The 26,666-nt window shown below is 47.7% G+C and overlaps 1 protein-coding gene across 1 annotated transcript in view; it reads right to left on the reverse strand.

The window, feature by feature from the left end:
- Positions 1 to 17,654, reverse strand: part of LSM2 (LSM2 homolog, U6 small nuclear RNA and mRNA degradation associated) — a 120,532-nt gene extending 102,878 nt beyond the window's left edge. Inside the window, exon 1 of the mRNA XM_069635172.1 lies at positions 17,451 to 17,654. Coding sequence (XP_069491273.1) covers positions 17,451 to 17,453 — 3 coding nt within the window. The 5' untranslated portion in view covers positions 17,454 to 17,654. The remainder of the gene's footprint in view (positions 1 to 17,450) is intronic.
- Positions 17,655 to 26,666: the final 9,012 nt, after the last annotated feature.

A 26,666-nucleotide genomic window follows, 5' to 3' on the forward strand; every position in this document is an offset into this window, starting at 1 on the left:
ATTACTATGAGTTGGGGCTGGGGGCTTTTTGCCCTATTCTTTCCAAAGAACCGGTTTAATTTTGTATGGTTTATTCCTGGATTATGTGTTTTGTATCAGGACAATGACTAATTAGTCTAATCACTAACTTGGGATGGGTTGCTCTTTTTCCTTTTGCCAATCCAGGCACACACTTTATATTATTGTAAGAGTTTCATATGCACACTGGATGATAAATAAGTTAAACTAATGGATGGTTCATTATTAGCATTACCATTTATTATAACCTCCAACGGCTTAGTACCCTACTTAAGCATTACCCTTGATTTAATCAGCAGCAAGTTGGTACTGGCATGTTTTTGATTCAGTACACACATAGGTTAATCTAGCATGGATTTCACCAACACCACATTAGGGGCCTCGAGCCTTGTCATTGTTGGTTCGCTTTGGAACTTGCTTTTTGATGCAGGTTACATGTTAAAACTGATGGCGCACATGCGCGGTGATAAGGTAAACAAATGATGTCACGGGTTTGGAGGTACGCCGCTGCACGTACTATTACGCTGCGAGCATTCAACATCATACTCTCTATGACGTAGGCCGTACTCTTTACAGTGCGGATATTTGCTCCCGCACTCGCAATACGCTGTCGAAGGGAGCATCGGCATTCACTTGGTGAAGGTAATTATGTTCAATTTAAATTATTTTTTTGTAGTTGGATGCCGAACTCCTAGAATATGCATCTTTGTTTAAGGGAAAACAATTGGTTTTTGTTTTTCTTTACAGATTTATCCCGTAAATTTTACTACGATTATCAACTATTGAACAACAAAATTATTTGACATATGGCAAGAGTGCACTGTATTTTTCCAGAATCAGTTTGATTTTTGCCCCATTAGGTTTAGCAGCCAACAATATAGTTAAACCAAACATACTTTTTTATACATTTGTGCTTGAAGGCATCGTCTTGGGGTTAGGACCCAGTAATACAGATTTGTCAAATTAGCTATATTTTTTTTTTTAAAAAAAAAACACACACACACACAGTTGTGCATGGGAATTCCCCTGTGAACATTAGATTGTGGTTGACTGAGAAGCACCAACAATGGTATCTTACCATATCATTTGTCTTGGAAAATTCAACCTGGTACATCAGTCATACCTTTATTTCCTAATATCCTCAATACCCATTATTCTGTTAATTTAATATCGGCACCATTGTGCTTCCCTTATCCTTTAAGGACTGTAACGGTCATAGGATCGGGTAAGCTGTTTCATGTCAAGTTTAGACCTCTATACTTCGATACACGAATAGGGTGCGGTGACTCACGGGTGTGTTTGTTGCGTCATTGACTCTCGTCATCCTTTACTCAGTACCACGTATTTTGACTCACAGTTTTTAAACCTCGACTCGCTGTGATAATCGTCTGTGCTTGGCTGGGTAAGGTATGCACCCATCACTTTCTCTGCTTTTCAGGTATACCACTTGTTGTACCTCACAATTTATTGAGATCTCTTTTACCACCCACCCTGGGTGAATTATCTAATTTGCCTTGAAACAATTTGGAATGCATATTAATATGATGAATTTCTTGGCTTTGTTTTCTACCCACATCGTCAAATGCCTCTCCCTCGTGTGACAATTACCATGGCGTATGCAAGTTATTTTGGCTTTTTGCTTACTTTTGCCTAAATTCATTTACAACATGTTGTTTGGAATATTATTTCACGCTGATGTTAAATGTGGTTTCTTCTTTTGTTAATGACATTATGTATATTCCATAAACAGCCTTGAGGACAACACGGGGGGGGGGGGTTCGGGGGTCACATGTGTCAGCTGCATTAACCACATCATATTGATTTAAAAAAAAAGTTCTGAAGCTTTCAAGTTTGGACCTACCTTCAATCGGACTTTGACTCCATTAACTCAATTGAACATGGACTCCATTTATAGATTTGTAGCAAAAATATAGAACACGGCAGAAAGTTGATACTCCAAGACACAGCACTCTTTCCATTCTCAGTTCTCAGTTGTGGAGGAAGTCTGCTACTACTTAGAGGGGCCCATTCCCTGCTCGCCAGCAGGCTCCGGCTCGCCAGCGGCCTGTTAGGGGTTACCTAAAGTATTGGATCCTGCAGGCCCGATATTCTGGAGATGCCTGGGTCAACCAGATGGTGAGCCAGGGTTACAGATCAAATGTGTCCCTGCCCCTTCCTTCGGGCACAATACGAACATCACTCCACAGGTGCCCTGTCAAGAGGTTGGCCATGCAGCATTCTCGCTGGGATCTGCCCTTCAAAAGGGTCTACGCCATTGAGTTTCTGGTGCCAAAGTCTGCGGAGGGCAGGGGCCACTTCCAGTTCCGGGCCCTGCCATTCGGCCTCAAATCAGCTCCTGTGTCTTCACCAAGGTCTTGGGGCCTGGTTATAGCCACTCTTCACCTCTGAGGGATTCAAGTCTTCAGTGGACGTCTGGCTCCTCAAGACCCAGTCGAGGACCTTCTGCTTCAGCATGTGGTGCCCACTTGCAACCTCCTGCGTTGCTTGAGCTTCCTGGTCGAAGTCTCGACTGTGGCCCTCTCAAGACCTTCAGTTTCTTGGGGCCAGGTTCTGGATGGACACAGGCGGGTTTGGCTTCCTTTCGTAAGGGCTCATCGGGTGCAGGACTGTCCACACCTTCTTCTGTACAGGTGGTGGCACCTGCCAGGGACTAGAACAGGGACAGGGGTTCATGGCATCCTATGTGTTCCTTTTACGCTGGGCCCAGCTTCATCTGCGTCCCCTGCTGCTTCAGATCCACGGGTTCGGGAAGCAATCCTCTCTGGACTTAGAGCCTGGTTGTTCACTCCCTCCGGAACAGGTTCAGTGGTGGCTCTAACTGCCCAACCTATTGCAGGAAATTCCTCCCAGTCTGCCCTCGCCGATCGTTACCACGGACGACAGCCTGATGGGGTCAGGAGGCAGTGGTCCTGGGTTAGGCCCACCTGGAGCTGTGGGCCAGCCAGGAGGCAGCCTTGTCTTCCAACTGGAGTGACCTGGCAGCAGCCTTTTGGGCTCTGCAGGTCTTTGCCCCTATGCTCAGGGGGAAGCTGACCTTGTTGCAATTGGACAATACTGCCACAGTGGCCTGTATCAGACGATTAGGAAGCTCCAGCTATAGGTCGCTGGATCTCAACTGGGCAGTGGCTCATATCTTGGCGGCATGTCACATCAGGTGGTCAAGACAACTCAGTGGCGGAACACCCCAGAAGGGCATTTCCTTCAGAGGATTGGGTACTGCAGGAGGTGGCCTTGAGGATATGCAAGGTGCTGAGGTCTCCGGCTCTGGACCCGTTTGCCACCCCCTTAACTGCAAAGGTTCCTGGTTTCTTCTCCAGATTGCTATCCCCAGGGCCACTGGGGGGGAGGGGGGGGGGGGTAGATGTCAAAACTTTCCATGGCCAGAGGGGAGTCTGTATGCATCCCGCACACCCTTCCCCCCCCCTGCTCTCATCCCTAAGGATTCAGGATTATCCAGCCAAGAGCATTCTGGTAGCTCCTCTTTAGCCCAGCAGGGGTCCGTCCCCTCTCCTGCTGAACCTGGTAGTCTCTCCCAGGCTTCCCCTCTTGAAGGGACTGAATCATGTGCTCTACCCCAAGAGAGGGCCCGAAGAACCTGGTTTGGGGGGCTTGGAAACTAAGGGCTTGCCTGCGGTCTGTGGGTCTCTGAGAAGGTGGCTTCCTCCATTCTGAGGGACAGGCGCCCCTCCACCTTAAAGACCTGGGAGCGCCACTGGAAGCACTTCATGCCCTGGTGTAGGGCTGTTGCTCTCTGGGGCTCCTGTTCTACAGTTTCTCCAGGAGGGGCAGGTAGGCGTTCAACACGCTGTCCCCAACCTTTACACTCAGTGGGCTGCCACCCACTCTTTTGGGGGTCCTGTGGTTGGTGTTCACTCCTTGCAGGGATTCTGAAGAGTTTCTCTCTGGCCAGGCCCGACTCAGATTCTGGGTTGCCCCCTTGGGATCTCCCTTTGGTCATGCAGGCTCTGCCGTCTTCCCTGTTTGAGCCTTGGATGGGGTGGTGGGTCCATCTAACATTTTGGACTCATGAAACTTCTTGGTGGCCATCACATCGTTTGGGTTTGATGGTGCCCTCGCATGTGAGGCCACCTACCTAGTTGTGTCCCCCGATGCCTTGTTTCTTAAGGGTCATCCCTTCTTATTTATTTCATTTGTAAAGCGCGCAAGCAACACAGGGACATTGAGGCGCTGGTTACAGGAAGCACTGGTTACGGGAGACGCATGCACTACATACACAATTTGTTAAATTGTGCAGCCATAGCAGGTACGAGATAGGGAGTTAATGGAAGAGAAAAATCAGAGGGAAAGCAAGGCAGTCCCTTCAAAAAGCTGGGTCTTTAGAGCTCTGAAGAATACCCAGTATGATTGTTCTGCGCCGAGTGAAGGAGGGAGGGGGTTACAGTATTTTACTGCGGTGTAAGGGAAGCTTGAACCTCCTGCTTTTGCTCTTCTGACTTTAGGTAAGAGAAGGCAGTGAGCATAAGGTCTGGTCGATTGTGCTTGGGCATAGTACATGGGGCACTGTTGGAGAGGAACTTGTGGGTGATAGAGACTGTTTGAATACGATGCGCTCTCGGATGGGCTGCCAGTGAGCGGCTTTTCTGTCGGCTGAGGCGGTTTTTTGGGGATACTAAGTGCTCGCAGCACATGGTTTTCTATTACTTGTAGTTTCTTCAGGTTTCTGCAAGAGGTGCCTGTGAAGAGGGTGTGACAATACTGTAGACATGAAACTATAACTGCTTGGGCGATTTTAAGGCAGCTATCTTTGGAGAGGAAAGGTCTTGAAGCATTTAAGACTTTAGTGGAGTACGCCGCTGAAGATGCAATAGCATTCACTTGTCGGATCATGGAGGGGGGGGGGGGGGTGGGTTTCGAAGTAAACCCCTGGGGGGGTTTACCGATCAAGAGACCAGGATTTGGATGCTATCAATGTGGAACGCTGTGTATTGGCTAAGCTTTTTTAGTATTACAGGGGGTTCCGATTAGAAGTATTTTGGTTTGGTCTCCGGTAAGGCACAGGTAGTTAGCTAGCTGCCATGCACGAGTTCGGGGAATAAGTCACTGTCAACCTTGTAGTTACCTGTGAGTGGGAGTAGAATCTGAGCATCGTCGACATAGTTAGTGTAGGCTAGTCTGTGGTAGTCCAGGACGTCAGAAAGGGGTCTAGAGAAGATATTGTACATCAGGGATATGCAGAAGCCTTGAGGTACCCCGCATGGAACGGGGGCTGGAGAGGCACTGGCGTCTTCTGTCAACACCCTCATGACTCTTCCTTCCAGAAAGGGGGTGATCCAAGTTGTGTCCATTGGGAAGAAACTGGCAGCAGTAGTGAGTTGGTGGCACAGGTCAAAAGCAGCAGACCAGTCCACGAGGAGGAGTGCAGGCTTTCCCTCATCTCTGATCTTATCCATCTGATTTATTAGATCCAGCAAGCGCGATCGGTGTCATGCCATGGACGGAACCCAAACTGCCACATGCAGAGGATGCGATTGGTTTCTAGGAATTTCTGAACTTGCAGAGAGGCTGCCAGATCCAAGATCTTTAGCAGGAAGTTTCACGCCTCATGAAAATGTCCTTCCTTCCTTCTTCCCCCTCTCCCTCCTCCTTGCTGGGGCTGCAGGTGCAGCAGGCTACTTTGGGCGTCAGGAGGGTGTCCTGGTTTATTTCTTCCTCCTCAAACCTGTCACTTTTAGGGGCCCCTCCCCTAGTTGGAAGGCATCTGTGCCCACAATCAGTATGTGGATGCAGAGGCCATCTCCTTGGTTTATTCATATGTGGATTCTCCCCACCAGGCTGGGGTGCAGGGCTGGTCCACCTGAGGCATGGTTTCTTCTCGAGCAGCAGCATGTGGTGTTGCTCTGTGGGACATTTGCCAGGCTGCCAACACATGTTCACCACCACTTCCGCCTGCACCTCCACCGTAGGGATGCTGGGGTCTTGGGAGTGTGGCTTCTCTGATATGCTTGTTACTGCTACTGTCTGGGACTTTGTGCTTCAATAAAATGGCGTTGGGTCGGACAGCATAGCCCAGTCTGTCTATCAGTGGTAAAAGTGTACAGAAAGAAGTAGTGGAACTATGTTCCCTACTGGCCTGCACCACTCCCCACAAACCCCATCGCCACACACCCTCCCATGCACAATACAAAACCCTAAAACATGTGCCTGCCGTTTAGGGGAACGTTCAGTGCAGTGCACTGAAATTGCAAGTTTCAACTTCTTCATACACTTATTTTAAAACTAAACTGTTCCGGAATGGTTTCTTTTTAAAATAAAAGTATAGGAACAGTAAAACTTAAAAGAAGTAGAGGAGCACCGCTCCCGCCCACTGCTGTCTATGGCGTTTTGTTCTCGGCCCATTATCTCTGGAGTTGGCATGCCTCATTGATTAGTACTGGGAGGAGGAAGAGGGACGCAGAGGTAATGCCTGGATTACTGGGGCACCATTGGTCCAGGGATGAATAAAACCCCAATCAGCCCCACACCTCCAGTACACCAGAAGGGATCAGAACAGATCGGAAACACAAGGAAATTATAAACCTTGTCCAATTTTGGTACGTGGACGGAATGGCAGGCTCATCTATGCAAGGTCGTGGATCGCTGGTTAGTTGCAACACAGCGAAAAAACTATTCCCAATGATGAAAAGGGACTGTTCAGTCAAGGTCGTATAAAAATATCTACTTTATTATTATTCAACAGACAGTTCAAGCACACTACAAAAATACAACCCAACTTGTAAAGGAATGCAGAGGACAGACAGTTTCAAGAAGGAAAAGGGATGCACTCTGGATACTGACGGTAGTCAGTAAAGTAATTAATCGCAATAGTTCAAGGATACTTGGTTTCAGCACAAAAGGAGCAATGGGTCGTAAAATGTCATTAGGGCCTTCAGAGGACCAGGGGGACTGAACCACAATGTACCATGTGCTTGAACAAGTTCTTGGTTTACTCGACAGTGTAGAGTCGGTTTCAGGGCGCTTTGCAGCGTATACGACAAGAGTTCAACACGGCTATCAATTGGCAGGCAGTTCGGCGAGTAAGGCAGGATAGACTTCTGCAGGCTGGCCTACACTGCAACTCTAGGTCAGGAATCAGCTGAGCGCTGGTTGGCAGATCTGAAGCACTGGTAGCGACTGCGGCATGACAACTTCAGCGGTGCAGTCGGTTGCAGCTCGAGAGGCTCAAAAATGTCCTTTAAGGCGGAGGCTGGTAGATGCACCACTCCTAGCTTTTACTGGGCTTGTGTCATCCTTTAAGGTGGACAGCCCAAAGCTGATGTGTTGCAGGCAACAGCCTGCCTTGTCCTTGGTTCAGAGACTTTCTGCTACTTCCCACATAGAAAGCTTACATGCAGAGCCTAAGAGGGCATGCTATGCGCTGGCTTGGTACAGATTCTGGAGGGGCTGCTGGGTTCAGCATCTCTCTGTTGCCTGGGAGATGTTATGGGGCAGGGATCTGGATTCCTTCTTTTGGAAATACTGGCCTTACTTCACTGGCGGAAGCTGTAAGCCAGACTGTACCTTCTGCCAGGGTCTGCGAATCCTTGTTACGTCTTGCAAAGTCGTCAGATGTACCCAAAAGAGGGGCTCACTTCTCTTAGAGCCAAAAGGGCCACAGTGGCTGGTGTAGGCTAAGCCTACCATAATGAACCATTCCTGGGTCCCCACCAACAATTTCCTGAATGCATGAGGTCATAACCAGAGTGCTTTGCAACAGAAAAGATAAAGGGTGAAAACATGTAATACCAAGTCCCACCCATCATCCTGTCTCTTGTGGATCAAAGGGTCTCTCTGGTTAATTGAGCTCTCTGTGGTTCCTGATTAAAGCAGCAGGTATCCCTTGAAGCTGTTGTGAGAAAGAGTGTCACATACTCAACCTCTGAATGGGGTCCCCCTGCGGGGATTGCCTACTGTAGACACATGTACCAGACATGACAGCTCACCGTCATTGATACTTTAGGCCGGGGGCTGGCTTCAGGTTGACAGTGCATATATGGGGTTATGGGGGTTCCATCTCCTTTGTTTAAGCCTCTGCAGCCAGGCCCCATGTGGGCCTGTTTGAAGTATATTTTATTAGTATGTTAATGGGTGTCACCATTTGCAGAGGGTAAAGAAACAGACATGGCGGATCCATAGAGCACCCAGGTCTATGTGCATGTTGTGCGTGAGCATAGGAAAATAAGTGCGGATTAGCCCCACACATTTTCCAGAGGTTGGTCTACCCTCATTCACTTTCATATAAAAAAATGTAAAAGCCCAGGTGCGATGGTCTAATTCCTCACATCTTCCTCATCCCAGTACAGTTTTTCCTGCATCATCCTCTCCCATCTCGAATGGGCCATTCGGGCAGTTGCTATATACTGTGTTGGGTCGGGGGAGGCGGGCTATTATGCCTGCGGGCAGGAAGAGGGGGGGTAAAGAATGGTAAAAATAGAAAAGGGTTTCCTCTGAGAAGTGAGTCACCTCATTGATTAGTACTGGGACTAGAAAACAAATGACCTGGATTAATTAAGATTACCAGCAAGTAATCCAGGCATTGCCCATGTAACACTTTCAATTCATACTTGTTCTGAAGTTTTTCCTGCTTTTATCAAAGTGCTATTTGGTGGTTGCTTTATGCATTAACAACTAGTGCGAGTGGAGCCGGCATCAGGATTGTGCTCTGAATGGTGCTGTGCGTTTTCACTGTCCTTGCTGCTGCTGGTGGAGGAGGAGCCAAATCTTAAAAAACCTCCCTCCGGACACTGAGCGCGAGGAATGTTTCCAGTTTTCCCAGGGGGGCCAGGAGCACTTGCTACAGCATATGAACAACTGAACATGTGAAACTGCAGCGTCCAGTTAAGTGAATTGCTGTGAATCACGCTGCCTGCGCTCTTAGCACTAACTCCAATTCCAACTCATATCCGTTGGCCTCAGAGTCGACCACTCCCTCACTCATTTGCTCTCCCATGCTTGCAGCCAGGCATAAGGGCAGAGAGGCCAATGACGTACAAAACTAAACTCCCACCACAAAGAACGCGACGCCAGCTTCACCCCCTGAAAATTAAGTCCAAACAGCAAGCACAACAACTCACGTTAGAATTCTGTGGATTCCCAGCGGAACCAGAGACGTAGAATGTAAAAAGCCCGAGATTGAAGGACAAAATCATGGATTGGTGACCTACCAGCAAGTCTGGAGTGCTCGGGCCTGACTCGGGCCATGAAGGCAAAGAGGGCCTCACAACTGAGGGCCAACACCTGTTGATTAATCAATCCATTTTTTCTTGAAATAAATTTGGTATCCCAAGGTCACCCCCAAAACCGATTTCTCCAACATACCCAAACACTAACATCAGATGCTGAAATGTTGGAGATAGATTTGTCTCCAGACCAAATGAAAGGGTCGACCTCGCCAATATGAGGAAAAGAGCCTGTTGACTCAAATGCAAAAGTCTCGAGGCTCAGTCCACAGATCAGCTATCCAAGTCCCCCTCAACCACCAAAATAGGACCTTGTGCCTCCTCAAGGGAGGAACCACTTTCCCACCTCCAGCCAGCACCAACGACAAGTGGGGGAGCGGAAGAGAGGGGCTCACCCCTGGTGATGGCAGCGAAACTGGCGAGGGATAGTGCTTCCACCCAAAAAATAAATAAATATAAAAAAACTTGATGGGAGGGCAAGGGCTTGTAACAAAGCAGCTCCCCAAAGGTCCAACACCTGTTGTTGAGTGGGCTAGCAGAGAGGCCGGGACCTCCACTATAAAATCTGCAAAATCAGACAAGGAAGCCAGTACTCCCGTTGGTGAAAAGGAGGGGCTAGCCCTGAGAGGGTCCGATCTCCTTTACTGCAGAATCATCCCACTTCCCAGAAATTAAGCAGGCGAGACCCTTTGAATCCGATCATTGGAGGATGACCTATTTTCACCTAGAACACTTCAGGGTCCGGCAGACTCAAATTTCAAGATCCCAAACACACAAGCCGACAATATGGAAGCGGTAACAACGGCACTAATCCCATACATAAAGCTTTATGAAAAAATGAATGGGTGGTTCAATGATTAGGCCACATTGTTGGCCATGGAACATTCCAAACTACTTGGAATAAAACATACAGTCGCACAATCCAGAGTAGACAGCGACTGCATCAGAAAAACCTTTATGATGCCTTGGCCAATGAGCAAGTAGACAAGAGAAACCTCCTGGGACCCCTCTTTAAGAGATCTATAAAGAAACTAGAAACAGTGACAGGCCAGTGCCAGATTCGAGTCGCAGGGGACCGATTTTCAAAGCCAAATCCCCTAGTGGATTCTTGGAGGGGCGGGGTGGGTCAGCAAAGGCAGTTCGGGAAACAGGAGATCCACATTGACTTGACAAGCCACCCTCCACCGCAGGAACCAAAAGCAGCCCCACGGAGCACATCCCATCAGGGTGCCTACCTCGAACAACCAACTGCAGTGGCAAACTTAATGTTCTGATACCCGGCTGCTACCTCGGCCACCAAAACTCAAGATCCAGACACTTGGGAGAAAAAAAAATAAATATATAAAATATTTTTTAAAAAAACATGGCCTGGGGCAGACTTCAAACTACAGCCAAAAGCACCCCCCTGAGGTGCAAACCTCACTACAGCAACAGAAGGTTCATAGTGATAATGTCGAAGAATTTTTTTTTTTCCCGAATGTTTTAACGGGGGGGGGGAGGAGGGGGTTCCCCCCAGCCCCCCGTTTATTTTTACTACCCAAACACAAAAAAAAAAAAAAAATAAATAAAAAAAATCTATTTTTTCCGACACTTTTTTTTTCGACATTTTTTGCAGTCGACATTATGACTGCACACCGCAACAGAGGTATCCACCGGCAAAAGAAACCCAGCTCCCCCTCCACCAATCAAAACGTATGACCTAGACAGCTTGGGGAGAGAGGAAAAAAAAATAAAAAAAATACACACAGACGGGACTAGATTCCTGATAGTTCATCAATCAAAAAAGTGCAAAATGGGATCTTCAGGTCACAAGGAGAGCTTGCACTGGAGAAAAACCAAGGATGTCACTAACTTAATTCAATGCAACCAAGTGCTTCTTCGGTAACTTTGGTTAAAGAAATGGAGAAGGAGCCCCATCAAGCCCACTCTGTCGCATACTATAAAAAAGGCACCAGAAGAAACAAAATGAAACACTGACAAAAAACATCAACCTAGCCCCCTTAGGGAGAACTCTCTAGGTCTACTCATCTGATCAAGAAGAGCACAGACCAGAAGTCGGTGCTGTCGCCTTTGCAGTCACAGCCTCAGTCAATGACAAAAACAAGATGGATCCCAAAGCCAAACTTTGCAACCACTGGAAGAGGCAGGCAGTGGCGGGGAGCGAGTCAGCAGGGAGAAGAAACTCGGTAGGGACCAATAGAAATTGCGGAGGTCAGGGAGGGCCCCTGCAGTAGACAAAAAGAGGAGGTGGCAGACCCACTGTTCATACTCTTGTCGAAAAATGTATAACGTATGAAGGCCGATTTCACATTTCTTGCACAGACCCAGAAGGCAAAGACGACAGTTGTGACCTGCCCATCAAAAACTAACATCAGTCCTCTGGAGGGCAAACACGGGAAATCTGGAGTGAGGCCGGATAGAACAAACAATACATGGATGCCACCTTCGAGGGAGCTAAATAAGCCCACTTCCAGCTCGAAGCTGTGGTTCGAGCGGATCTTACCATCAGAAGACTGTTGCACCTTGAACCAAGCAAACGTATGGAGGCTACTTCATCATGTTCCATCGCTAAGACTCATTTACACGGATGATATTAAAATAATTAAATTCCTGAAACTGGACAAAATAATCATGCACCTGTCCTCGGCCAGAATTAAATCTGTATTACTCGAAGCAGCTCATTTATTCCTCACTGGGCTTTGAAATATTGGAAATCGCCAACAGTGCAAAAACAGAATGGGCCAAGTGGAAAGTCGCGATCAATCAAATTCATCTAGCAAAGGAGAACAAAAGCCCCAAACCAGCCCAAAACTACATACTGAGAGGCCCAGGGGAGAAGAAGGCAGAGAAAGACCACTGGTCGCTAGTGCAAGAAGACTAAGATGCAAAAAAATAAAAATAAAAAAAATATGCTGAATACCAGTCGGAGTTGGTGGCAAGCAGAGCTTAAAGGGCATGCACATTGAAGATCTAAGGCGCATCAATGACTACAGGTGAAACTCACCGGACCATTCCATTCGTGCCAGGTTCAGTGAAGGGGGCGGCCTCCAATTAACCTATCCAAAAGGAAAAAAAAGAACAATGGTAGCTGGGTTCCTGGAACAAGAGGACACAAACATCTGTTGGGAAAACTTTGATCGCCTCTGTATCCAAGAAACTTGGCTGCAAAGCACCCCGATAGAGGGCTTCATCCGTTTTCTTAATCAGGCCTACAAAGGTGCGAGAAACACTGGCGCCTGGGATGAGGACCATGGGTGGACCGTGAAGGACTATGAAGCACCGACTCCATTTGTTCAGTCAATCCAATGCCACAGGGAGGATACCCAAACTAACTCAAGTTGATGTTCCTCATTATAAACGCCTACTGGAACCCGGAGGCGATCTCCACAGATTTATTCATAGACTCAGTGTTAATTGATGAGGCTTACGCAAATTACGATGACTTAAGTCATTGTGTTATGTCGGGATTTGAACCTCTCCTGTGGTAGCCACCAAGGAAATGCCGTCAGGTCAGGCTCGGGATGAGGGCCATGTCAAAGGCTGAGCGCAATGGCTGCAAGTTATGTGGATGAGGGATTTACAAGTGTTAAACGGACAAACAGAGGGGGACATCTTGCGCCAGGACGCCTTTTCTTTTAGGTGAACGTGCGAGTTACAAATACCATCCCTGTTGCTCTGACCTGGTCGAACGGCCAGATAGAAAGAGTGCTTGACTACATCTTCCGTCTCAGACTAGCTGATACGCAAAAGTCCTTGAAAATCTTAAGGAACCCCAACAGCAACCATGCACTGATCAAAATGACATGCCATGCAGGCGGGAATAGCAAAAATGACTGGCAAGGCACACCTTAAGTAACAAGGCAGGAATGGGTTGCATACGATCCCGGCACACGCAATGCATTTTGCAAATGGTTTTCATGGAAAGCTAAAATATACACCCTCAATACAAACTACATATCACTACTGATGGAATTCAGAGTGAGAGGGACATGCAAAAGGAAACGTGACTTCCTCCCGACACAGATTCGACCAGAAGGTCGCTAACAAATTAGAGCAGACCCAACATTACCGGCATGACTCAAAAGCCAATAACAAAGCAGGGTTCTAGAAAAACCTGGCGCCTAATCGGCCTTTGTACAACTTCACAGATAGAATTCCACTCCAGAAATGCTATGGGAGTGGAATTCTATGGCAATCTATTTGGCAAGGATAAAGAATACGACGAATCAAACTGCACAATGAAAGGAGGCCCTTGGACTGTTCCATTTGACTGAGGGGACATTGGACATCTGATAAAAAAAGGCAAACTCTAGGGGGGGGGGGGCTCTGGGCCGGGATGGCTTGACTTAGGATACTATGAAAATAGCCTCAGAAGTTTGGCTTCCTTTTATCGAGACACTATTCAGGCGAATAAATGAGGCAGCTGTGATACCAGACACGTGGAGGACAGTAGTAATTGTCCCAATATTCAAGAGGAGTGACAGGGTCGACCCCTCGAACTACAGGCCAATTGCCCTTCTAGACATGTCGGGGAAATTGTACACCTCCTTAATCTTAATCCATTTACGGAAGTGGATAGTCTCAGCAAAGAGAAAGGACCCTCACCAAAACTGGCTTTGTCAGAAGGGTAGGGACGGACCTGAACCTCTTTATCCTGAAGCTACTAAAATGGAGGGCATACAAAAAACAAAACAAAGTGTACCTCGCATTTATCGATCTGAGGAAGGCATTTGACAGCGTAAATAGAGGGCTGTTATGGGCCAAACTGAAACTATGGGGCTGCCCTACGAACCTCCTAGCCGAAATGGAGACTTTGTATGCCTAAACTCAAGTCTGCATCAGACTGACCACACAGGGGAGAAGAAGCCATTCGCACTTTCAAAGTATGGTAATGTTTATTTGTAAAGCGCCTATACACAAGGCAACTTTTTCTAAGCGCTCAAGGAGGGGGGAGGGGAACAAGGGGAAAAAAAGAAAGAAAAAAAAACAGTAATTCACAGCCCTTGAAATTCTGAATGATATAAGTCTTCACTAAGCAGAGTAGTGCATATAATACAAACAGTATAGAGAACAGCAAATAGGTCTGACACTGATTTGCAGTTTTTCCAAATGCATTGAGGTGTCACCATGCAAGGAGGGGAGACAGGGAAGATATACGACGATTCTCATGCAAGTGCACAGACGGTACAGGAGAGGGGGGGGCAAGTGCAGGGGTGAGGGGAGAGGAGTCCAAGTGCACCCAGTCTGTCAAACTGGGTAAGTGCTGAGAGATGCCACTTTCATGGGTCCTTGACCTAATGCAGTAGAGTTGAGGCAAGTGCAGGCCCAGAGGCAAGTGCGAGAGGACTGGCAAGGGTGCCAGTGATACTCTGAAGTACACCCAGCAGCTAGTCAACAAGCTGTGAGGGGAAAAGAGGGTTAGAGCTCACAAGAGAGCTTAGCATGGTAGAGGAAGCGGAGAATAAGAATGTCTTAAGGAGTTTTCAGAATTTAAGGAGATCAGGCTCAAGACGTAGGGCTGCAGGAAGGCTATTCCAGAGGGAGGCCCCTGCTGAGGATAAAGATCTCCCCAAAATCTCCGCTTTGAGAACTGGCTCACTCGCAGAAGGTTGAGGTAGACGAGTAGAGGGCCCAGGAAGGACAGTATTTAGGTAGGCATTGTTGTAGATAGGTAGGTCCCAGGCCGCAGAACGCCTTGTGGACGATACAGAGGGACTTCAACTTGATCCTTGCAGCCACGGAATCCAGTGGAGGGATTTCAGCGCCATAGAGATGCGGTACCTGGGCTTCAGGCCAAGGATAAGTCTTGCAGTCCTGTTCTGGATTAGTTGCAGAGGGCGCGAGGTAGAGGCAGGCAGGTTGAGAAAGGCTGTTGCAGTAGTCAAGCCTTGAGAGAACCAGGGCTCTGGAGACAGTGAGCCACTGGGGGGAGGGGGAGAAGGTGAGAAAAGGAAGACTACCCCTGAGGAGGTGCAGCTGGTAGTTGGACTTTAGAGATGTCCAAAATGCCAGTGGAGAAGGAGAGAGAGGGAGAGGGGAGTCGAAGATGACCTAGGTTTTTTGTCTCGCAGGAGGATGCGGGCGCAGGGCCAAGGAAGGCCGGCCAGAGTGACAGCGGGAAAGGAGGAGTCACAATGCGAACCATCTCAGTCTTACTGACGTTGAGGCGGAAGTCGTGCAGCACACCATGACTGAATTTCTGACAAGCGGTCTGATAGGAGCAAGGTAGAGGAGGTGGCTGAGGGTAGCCTGAAGGTGAGTTCGCGGAAGTTTGTGTCGTCCGCATAACACTGGAAGTTAGAGGTCAATGAGGCAATTACATGTGCCAGGGCAACCATGTAGACATTGAAGAACCAAGGGGATATGTTAGAACCCTGGGGGAAGACACAGGTTGAAAACAGAGAGAAAGGACCCAAGTTCCACCTGAGATGGGCGGTCAGTCGGAAAGGAAGGAAGTTAACCACGCCAGAGCCTGACCTGCTATTCCTAGGGTGTCGCGGAGATGTGTGATTAGGATGTTGTGGTTTACCTTATCAGAAGGCAGAGGAGAGGTCAAGAAGAACGGGGACAGCTGCAGTGCTAGTCTTAAGATTGAGAGTAGGTCTTCAAGGGCTTGAAGCAGGGCTGTCCGCTGGTCCCAACCCTCTTCAACTTATTTTTGAGCGATTTGGCAGACTCATTAAAAACATCAAGATCATTCCCAGTGAAGATTGGAGGTCAGGACTTGGGATGGATACTCTACGCGGACAACCTGGCCCTGATTAACCCAACCCCGATAGGCCAAGAGTATTAGTTGTCCTATAGGCCTAAATGACAGCTAATGGGCTGGAAATCGATTCTGCAGAATCACACATCTTGGTGTAGATAGACGTGCCCAAAAAATCTTTTAGGTAGTACCTAAAAGGATGTTTTGAGGTAATTACACACACCACTTACCTGGGTGTGTGCTTAAACTCCAGCATCTGCTACGCACCACGAGAATTGAACCTAAAAATTAGGGTAAGAAATCTTACAACTTCTCAGTCAAGCTAGTGCTAACCTTTTACAACTCAAAAGGTGGTCCCCGTTTTAACCCATGCCGCCTATGTTTTGTGCACATCAGCAAGGGTGTGGTCCTCTTAAGAGGGATCTTTTTGGAGAACAGTTTTGCGGATCCAGAGGGTTACACCAAATCACCACGATATAATTTGAGCTGGGATTTGTATCTGTCAGCTAGACCCACGTGAAAATGCTTGATCCCTTCAGGAAATGTACTATGCCAGTAGCTCCCTTGCCACGTGAAATAAAAGAAGAACAATGGCAATTTAATGAGCTTCTGCAAAATGAGGTGTCTATAAAAAAAAAAAATGTTAAAACACTCGGGAAGAGGATTGGACGTCAACGTTGAACGATAAAAATAAGCATTGGCTTCTTGAAAGCTTGCACCAGAAAGTGAAGGGATATAGCCATCTAAAATACTTGTCCAAGTTCCCCTGCCCCGAGCTTAGAGATGGCTTCATGAGATTCAATCTTTACCCAACGAAACAGATCTTGAAGGTCTACGAGCAAGTGGAGAGGGTACATGTTGCAAGGGAGAAGGGGTGGTGGACTCACAAACATGCAAGGCTGCTCTGTCCAAATTTAAACGCTACAAACCTATTCTGTTAGATTAGTGGTCAACCACGATGATGGTGAAAACCATTCACTGATGTTTGCATCAGTCACATTTTTAAACTAAGTGTTTTATTGACAGAAACCAGGGAGAGAGTCTCAAGAATCCTAAGGAACAAACTTCCATCACGTCCATTTTGTGGACATGTCGTGGTTATGATGCTTCTCCTCCGTTTCTTGCATTTTAATGACGAGAAATGTTAGTTGAATTATTGAGGTTTGTAATAAACCAAACAAAACATGAATAACTAAAAAAATAAATAAAATAAAAAAGTCAGTCAAAATGTTTGGTAAAAAATAAATCTACAAAACACCAGAGAGCCATTTACTTCTTGTTAATGGTTGGCACGAGAGACTGTCAGGACGGGGCACAACACGTCCCCGGCTACTCTCCTAGACACTGACTGCGGGAGACATTAGAATGAGCGGGATGGGTGCATTCTGGGAGCTGTAGTCTGGGATTTCTTTAAGTGAAAACATGGTGACCGAAGATCTAGGAAAACGGTATCCAGAAGAAAAACCATGTCGTTCATTGGGGAACACTCCAGACCAAGCAATACATCACATTGGCATGCACCCGCTCACCATGGCCGCTGTCACTTGCTCCTCCGGTGTCCACCACCACGTTCCAATGCACCGGCACCACCCACAATTCCGCGCGCAGGCTCGGGATACGCTACAACCATACAAGTGGGAGCGCGTCTCTGACGCTTCACCCGCGACGCACAGGGCGCAGCAAACGCGTACTCTGATTGGAGGGTTAAATGGACGGCGGGTAAGGCTAACGCCAGAAAGAGGCTTGAAACGCACCCTGACAACAGCAAACGTGAAGCTCTATGATAAAGCAAAACGAAAGGTGATGGCTGGAAGGTTTTGAATAAATCATAACCACGGGCAAAGCTCTGGGCAACCCTCCAGACCATCGTTTTTCAGTCTGCCAAGCCATTACAGAAGGGGAAAAACCATATGCAAATCAGGCATGGTCCTGCCCAGAGCAATTGCCAGTGGTTTAGATTCATTCGAAACCTTCCACCCATCACTTTTGTGGTCACTATGATAAAGCAAGGCTTATATTGGGCGAATACACAAAGAAGACGTGCTCTCTTCCTCTCTTTCGCCGGCCTGTAATCGGGAACGAGGCATGGAACGCACTCTTGCGTTGCATGTAATCATTTGCAGGCTTTGGTTAATATAAGAAACCTTGAACTAGAGTAGAGCGTGATATACCACGCTCATTTTTGGGTTTGAGCTATTATAGGAGAAAAAAAACATTAACAATGTCAATACGTAATACTTTTCTACAGGTCTGATTCTATTTGGCCCAATGCATAGAGTAGTGAGGCCAAATGCCTTTAACCCGAGTTAGCACACAGCAAGGCATACGCCCATTAGGCACAATAAGCACAATAATGCCAAATGCCTGCCTTTAGCCCCAGTTAGCACGGCGAGGCATAATTCCATGCCCCCCTCCCAATCCCCCTGTAACCACGGTGAGGTCAAACGCCTTTTGATCCAGCCACCACAGTGAGTCCTAATTCCATACCTTTCAGCACTCATGCTTTTGGTAGGTGTCGCCCGCCATATAATCCTTTCACTCATCCGCCAAGCCCCTACATGCCCATACACCTCAATAGTCTGTCACCCACCAAAAACACAAATGGCTGTTTTCACCAGCCCTGGGGTGACAAAAGGTTGGGAGATATGGGGCCGAAATGCCTTTAGAACCAGTTAGTACAGTGATGCATAATTCCATGAGGCCCACTTAGCCCGGTGACTCCTCATACCATTGCCAACAGCAGGGTCCATTTTCATAATTACTGGTTAGCAGAGCTGGCTTTAGGGCAGGGCGGGCCGGGAAGCTGCCCGGGGCGCCCTGCATTAACCCCCGCTTTGCCAGCTTAGGCATAGCTCTCAACCATTTGTGTTGCAAAGGCGGGTGAAATCACCCGATTTTGTCTTTGGCGGGTGAGACGCCCATTGGAATGAATGGGCGTGCAGGAGGTTTGGCGGGTGAGTCAGCCCTTTACAAGGCGGGTGACACCCGCCAAAAGCGTGTGAGTTGAGAACTATGGCTCAGGGCAGTATTTCAAGGTCTCCCGCGAGCTGGCATGGTGTGACGATGCGCGGCAGGCACCCAATTCAAATGAAATGCACTCTCGGGAGTGGAGCACATTTAATAACAATAGGGAGCCTGCAATGCCTATTGAAAAATGTGGTGCTCCCCCAACCCCCTGCCATATGACAGGGGGAGGGGCGCCACATTTCTGATGTGCTGCCCTAGGCGCTGCGGCTTCTAAGGCCAGACCTGCTGGTTAGCACAGTCAGGCACAATGCCATTTTGTCAGGAATAGAATGACCAGATGTCCCAGTTATGTCGGGACTGTTCTGGAATGTGCCGCTCTCCCCCCGTCCAAGAGGGTTTTTTTGCATTTAAAGACTCAGTCCCGGTGTTGGGTAGAGGATCAGGTGACTACTTGGAAAATTTCAGCAGCAAAACAGTATAAATCTTCAGGTCAGTGGCTGCACAGCCGGCAGGAACAAGCACAATCTTCAATCTCAGGTAAAGCACAAGAGCCAAGAAATCAAGATGACTGTTTAACTCGTAGGTATGTAAGAGAGGTTGTGGTAAGAGCATTAGTGGAAAAATGGATCCCCGCACAGATCGTCTTCCGTGTCTCGTAGTGCGTCGAGCTGCCAAATCCAGGGTTCCGACAGGACATATACTAATACTCCAAGGTCCCGTGTTGTGAGATCGAGGAAGAGGATAAGAACCCCGTCTATGTTGGCGCTGGCTTCCAATAGTTGTCACCAGATAAGGTAGTGCTTCTAGCATGAGTCAATGATGGGTCTCACTAATTGGTTACGAGTGTAGAGTTGGTTTATTTAGCATAAAGATACCACAATCTAAGGGACACATGTAGTGCCAATCATATGGAGAAAGCCGACAGGTGTTTCGACCCTGAGGTCTTTATCAATGCTGTGACATTGTGGCATATTGACATTACAATACTGGTGTTGTGGTGGGTGGCGAGTTGCTGTGAGTATTGTGGTGAGTTGTGACAAGGTACATTGTCAGGTGACATGGGAACATACATATTTCATTAAGGTAGAATAGTGACAACAAGGTGGGTATGAAGTGACGGATATATGCATGTAATAGTTAGGAATTGATACATTGGCAATAGTCAGAGTAGAAATGGGCCAGTTGAGTACAATTGATAGTAGGTAGAAGGTGCACCAAGGGGCGAGAAAAAAGTAGGGAGAATGAGTTAGCTAGGTAGTGTTCAATGCTGATAAGAATGAATACAGTGTCGGGAGGTTCTTACCAGTAGTTTAGTGAATAATGAATCCTTAGTTAAGGAGGCTGGATTGCAGCTAAGGAGAAGAGAGAGAGAGAGTTGATATTAATCTGACCGGTGTAGGTGCTGTGTGTTCCTATCTTGGGTGTTTGTGGTTGCAGGAGTAGCTTTGGGTTCAAATGTTTGGCACTACATAGCTGATGCGCACATCATGAACTGTTCATAATCCTGGTTTGCCAATGGCATGAAATGCTCTCTCAAGCATGCCTTCGCCGTTTTTGTAGGTGTCGTCGACCGGCACCAAAGTTTTGAAAATTCTGTTCACCTCCATCACCGCTGCATATTTCAGCGTTGACAGCTTTGCATCATCGTCCGTCTCCCCTGTAGCCCTGAAGTACATTTCTAATCTTTCAATCCAAAAATTCCACCTGTACCGCAGGCTGGATGGGGTTCCTGCAGTGTGGAATTCAGGCATAGGAGCTAGCGAGCCTTGTTGTCTGGGTCCCTGCCCGCTCCGAATGGCATCGCCACCTGCCGGCCCGTGTTCCTCCAACGGGGCGTTGGCTTGGTTCTCTTCCATGGTCTACTGGCCCTCTATGTGGTCGCATGAGTCTGAGTGCACAGGCACCTCTGTCCTGGTAGAAGCCCAAATCACACGTGCCTGAGCGCACAGGCACCTCTGTCCTACCAGAGGCCGACACTCGGGGACCACTTCTGCTTGGGGGGGTTTGTCACATGTGCCTCTCCCACTCAACCTTCGCACTGTCCACTGTTTTTGTTGTTGTTGCAATTAGGTGGCCCTCCAGGCCCAGTTTCACAGGTTCTATGTCATATCATCGACACCTGTTTTTTCGACAGCTGTTTTTCCAAACAATGTTAGCCGAAAAAATGAATCAACATTTTCTTTATTTTATCTTGAGGGGGGGTTACCCCCAAACTCCCCTACTGCCCCTATTTTTTCTGTGACTGACCCCCCAAATCTTTATATGCCCTTTCCGCCCCCCCCCCCCCCCAAAATTGTATGTGTTTTTTTGGCAAAAATTGTTCAGAAAAACACCAGTCGAAAAAACAGGTATTGATGATAGGACGTCGTACCGTCTCACACTGCCCCACATGTGATCTCAGACTGCACTCCTTCAACGCCCGTTTATACATGACAGAGTTACGTCACTTTGTTGCATGTCACATGACTCACTACACTTGGGATATCGTTACGTAGCCTGACCTGAAACATCATTCAGTACAAAAGCTCCTTTCTGTTTAGCATGTCTATAGTCATAGCTAAATCTGACCAGTTTATATTCAGGAGAGAGCCTGAAATCTCCTCCTCCGCCTCTGCCCCTTTTCCTCTACTGAAGTCTAGACCTGGCAGCCACTACCAAATTGTAGCCCTTCTTTTATGTTGATGGCCTGTGCCCTTTTTTTATTTTTAAAATCTGTTCATCCAAGCCCCGGAACCACACAACAGTGCCTGCTTCCATTTACAAGGATTGCATTCAAAACCCTCTGCATTGTCCACAAGGCTTTCTGGGGCCTGGGTCCAAAATACCTTCAGCTATCCCACCGCAAATACCTCCCGTCTCAAGTGCTTCGCTCCTCTACCTCTAACTTCCTCAGGGTAAGTTGTTTTTCAAAGAAACAAGCTGGGGGTATATCTCTGTCTTCTGCTGGGGCCTCCCCTTTGAACAGCCTCCTTGCCACTCTGAAACTTGAGGAGAACCATCTCCTGTCCTGTACTGAAAGCACCTCAAGACCTTCCTCTTTGCTTCTGCCTTCGCCCCTACCTCTCTACTGCTGATCTGCTCTCTCTTGGCACCGTGCACCTGACCTACCCTCTGACTTCTGGTCCCTGGTGCCTGCTCACCCTGCCACCCTGCCGCTGGACCACCCCTTGCACTGGGGTCTGTATCTGTTCCCATATAGCCCCCGCATTTTCCTTCCTGCACTTATAATATCCTGTCTGCTGCCTTAAACCCAGAACTTGCCACTTGCTGGCTGCACTACCACTGTTTGTTGTAATTTATTTATTTATTATTATTTATCTGTTTTACTCCATTGCTCCGCACTTTCCACTTCTCCCCCCTCCCATACACATTTCCCCTCTCCCATTCACTTGCGCGTTCTCAATGTCACTGTGCCTAGTAAGATTGTTGTTTTGTTCCCCCTTGTTTACCCTCCCTTGTTTGGTCGCGCTCTGAAACACTTGTGTACGAGCGCGATATAAATAAAATATCAATATCAATATCAATACCCCTCCTAGCACAATGATTCTATTAGGTTCAATAAGCACTGATCAGTTTCTCCACACCCATCCTCATCTGTTTCCGGATGGCTGAGGGATGGAGTCAGTGAAGAGTAGCTGCTCATGCTGGCACAGGAGCCCACCTGAGTCTTACCAGCTGCATTGATTTCTTCTTCTCTGAATACTGATGCATACATTCCTGCCATCCCTCCTGACATTTCAGTGAAAAATATTCCTATTTTTCACATTCTCTTGCCTAAATTAATTCTAGCCCAAATGCATTCCTATGGGAAAATATACGTCTCCCGATTTCTCCAATGAAATCTCCTTCCCGGGTGCCACGGAATGGTTGCATTTATACTGATGTCCATGCTCACCAGGGCTCAAAGCTCCTCAATGTAGATGTTCCCACTCATTTTTACTTCCTCATGTGTTCATTACCTTAACATCCCTCTTCCTCATCCCAGTGCTTACATAAGAGACCCTGCCTTCATCACAGGAACTTTCTTTTTTGGAAAGGTATAATAACTCATACTTACCCATTATCCTCAGTTAAACATATCCTGTCCTCCAGACATGAACCGGACACATCTTCTCTGGTGCAGTGCAGGGCTCTGGGGAGCAACATTGTGGGTCACCTTGGTGTCTCCTCGAGCTGGGTGGCAGACTTTTGCCTGGAAGAGGAAGCTCCTAGATCCCTTGTGGGTCCAGGGGTTCACTTGAGATCCATTGGAAGCCATGTAAGCCCCTCTCAGTTCCACGGCGGGGCAAGGGGTGTCGATGGAGGGCACGCCATCAGGATAGCACTGGGCTGACGAGCACAGGGAGCCCAGGTGAGAGGGTTCAGAGGAGCCAGGTATCCTCAAGGGACAAGACAGCTCTATGGCATTTTCTGGTCCAAGGTCTCCGTTGTTGCTGGAAAGTGCGGCACCCGGTTGCCTTGGATACCAGGTTGCTGCTCCCCCAAAATCTAAAGCGAAACATAATTTGAACCTGGTTGGCTCTGTTGCTGGTTGGTAAGCACTGCCATGGTTCTGGAGATGACACGGCCTGTTTGCCATGGCACCGGAGGCCGTGTAAATTAGGCTTCACTCTCTGGATGGGGAAAGGAGGGGGTTTATGTCAAATGGAGCCTGGTTGTTGCCTGGATTGCAATCTCCAGCATTAAAGGAGACGTGACCCGATTATCAGGGTTACCGGCTGCCGCGTCTCCAGTCTGTTCATTCTTTTGTGATGCTCTAAACCCAATGCTGTCAAGGGGGGGTGCACGTACCAGTTACGCAAGTAACATGATTATGTCAAGAGTAAAGTGGTAGGTGACATTGAGATTGATGACGTCACTATATAAGGCGCAGGCAGTGTAGCTATAGCTTGTGCAAGGAACTCATGGTGACAACAGTAAAGATAGACACAAGTGATCACAGTTCAAGGGTGTTTATTAAACTGTAAGTGCAGGATGGAAAAATGCTTAACCTAAACCTAAATCTAAGATGGGAGCAAGAGTCGATCATCAAATGAAAAATAAGGCAGTCCTTGTGGTGTCTTGTCAAAGTAAAAAGCCAATGCTAAAAAAAACTATTGCCAATTCCTTACAACTAATTACAGAAAAGAGTATGGGATAGGGTATTCAAACAAAGGAAACAGTGTTCAAATGACAAGTCAGGATGTGATTGCCTTTAGGTCTCCCTTCCCCAGGTTTTTAGCATGGAACAAGTTGGGACTTTGGAGCACAGCACACGCTTGAGCTGTCCCAGCACAAGCTGACAGTTCTGTAACAGCTATCAGGTTCTTCGATGGTTAAGTTTCTTTTCAATAAAAGTCTCTCGCCTTCCAGACCTGATGATCTCAACAAACAAACACAAAAGTTCTGTTCTACGAACACTTTGGGTGATGGCTTCACCTCTGGGTTCCCCTCTTCTGGGTGCAGACCCCTCAGAAATTGTACTCAACAAATTCACAAGACAATTCCTTTCTCTGTGAACTTTGGGTGATAGCTTTCCAGCCCTGGATCTCCCTTGGCCAGACTCGGATCCCAAATGACAAGGGGGACACTTCCCTTCCCCTTGTCTCACAATACTTGTTGCTTTTGCAAATCTTAATGTCTTTTTAAACAGGTCTTCTGGCTTTGCCCCTTTTTGTCGGTTTCCCTCTGCCGGGTTTATTCTCGACAACTTTTCCGATATACAGTTTATGTACTAATTTTCACCATGCAGGATTCACTTCCCTTAGCTTTCGCAATTATCTGCCGGTCAAAGACCTTCGACGGTACAGAGGATTTTACAATACCCCTGTATGACCGCTTTGACCTTTCTTTGCCTCTTCCCAAGGCCTTCTGGTTACGGTAGTCTTTTCCATGGGGTAATTGGCCAAAGTTTCCTGAGTGAGCACCCACGTGGTGCCGGACTCCTCTCCATCTGGTTTTCCCCCTCCTTCGTTAATAGTATCCTTTTGCTTTCCAAAGTTCAACTTAGCCTTCAGCTACTTTTCATTCATCACAGCTTGGTTTCTTATCGACACTCCCCTCGACTCACCGGCTGTGATGAACTGCTTGGCTTTCTGGAGTCTTGAAGTCAAGGTTGGAACCATAGAGACAAGCGTCTTTTCCCAGCTTGGTAATCAGCGGAGGAGGGTCTCTCGTACCGGGCACATCTCTTGCAATACACGTTGGCTATTGTTCGCTGACTTATCATTCCCTCTGCAGAGGTTCCACGGGCCTTGGTCAGAAAGGAAAATGTCGACTCGCTCCATGTCGCCCTCTTGGTCTGCGCCGTCTTGCTCTTCCTCTTGAACTGCCTTGCTGAGTTAGCTCTTACGTTGTGCGGTCTGCCTTGCTCGTATTGTGCTCTTGTGCTCCACCTTTTATCCTTGTGGGGAAGGGAAAGGGCCATCAGGTGTGCGGGATTCTGGTCTGTTGCCTGACCTTGCCTGACCCTAGTATTGGGACACGTCAGGTAAACGGCTCTGGTGTTAGTCCTTTGCCTTTCGTGTTGTGCGAAAGTGTTCGTGTGGAAAAGGGGGGGAAGTGTTTTGGAATATCCTATGTGATAGGCTGGGGGTGTTGAAAGGGTCTCGCCAGCAGTGTCCCACTCCCCAAGGACCCCCATCCACATGATCTTCCCACACTGGTCCACCCACAGGAACTGGATCCAATAGAGATGGCCGTGTCTTGGCCACCTGCATGACAGATCCCCGGGGACTAGCTAGGGAGACACCTTCAGGTTTCTCACACCTGACAAGGCACAGATGCTGGCGCAGCGCTCTTAGGGATGGGGAAACGGAAAGGGTGGGGGGAAACCTGGTTAGTGGTAGGGTAGCTGTTTTAGCGTGGGCATAGGTGTGCAAGGCAGTTAATGGGATATTATGGTCGGGGGCTGTAGGGCAATATGGGCACATTAGAGAAGCCATGTTTTGTAAACCCAGGTCAGGCAAGCATTTTTGTAGGAATCTCATAATAAAGGTGTGCAGGCTTTTTTGTGACAGCCATGGTCATTCTTCTAATATTCAGTAGAAACAGTGCGAAGAAATGTTGCAAGACTGAAGATTCCCAGGAGAACGCAGTCTCAGTGAAATTACTTTGGGAGATAATTTTGAGGCCACTGAGCTAGGCTCCTGGGTGTCTGAGGAGAATTGGCAGATAAATTGAAATACAGTTCATTAAAATCCATCCACGTTGTGGTACAGTTTGTTCACAGCATATTTGTCAGAAATGCGTGAGAAGGGAGCTGGGGGGGCCAGAGCAATGGGGCAAGGTGTGTGGGGTGCGCAACGAGGAGCCAATCAGCAGAGTGAGGTTTTTGTGTTCCTAGGGTGCAACATTGTAAAATGTCCTCGCTGATGTCCACGGGACACATCATTGGTCGAACCCAGTAAGTGTCCCACACCTAGCCATCTCAAAGTTCCATGTCCAATCAGTACTCATCAGGTTATCCATTTGTATATTGAACAGCGCAAGCCAATGGCAATTAAGTGTTTTTGATTGATCGGCACAATCACGTAATTGTGGGGTGTTGTGGGAAGGGTTGTGGGAAGGGTCGTGGTGTCACGAGGGTGTCAATGTAATTCTGTTCCAAGAAATGTTTTATCCAATTAGGATCCAACGGTGTGCTATTGGGGTCTGACATAGGTCCATCAATAAGCTACTGTAACCTACCTCAAAAATGTAACTATGATGTTGTATGGTAATTTTGAAGTTTATGTATAAAGGTTATACCTGCAGTGGGCAGTGTCGAGCTCATCTAATTAAGTTCAGTACCACAGAGC

The sequence above is a fragment of the Ambystoma mexicanum genome, chromosome 13 (assembly GCF_040938575.1).
Source record: "Ambystoma mexicanum isolate Mex_15411 chromosome 13, UKY_AmexF1_1, whole genome shotgun sequence".
Classification (NCBI taxonomy): domain Eukaryota; kingdom Metazoa; phylum Chordata; class Amphibia; order Caudata; family Ambystomatidae; genus Ambystoma; species Ambystoma mexicanum.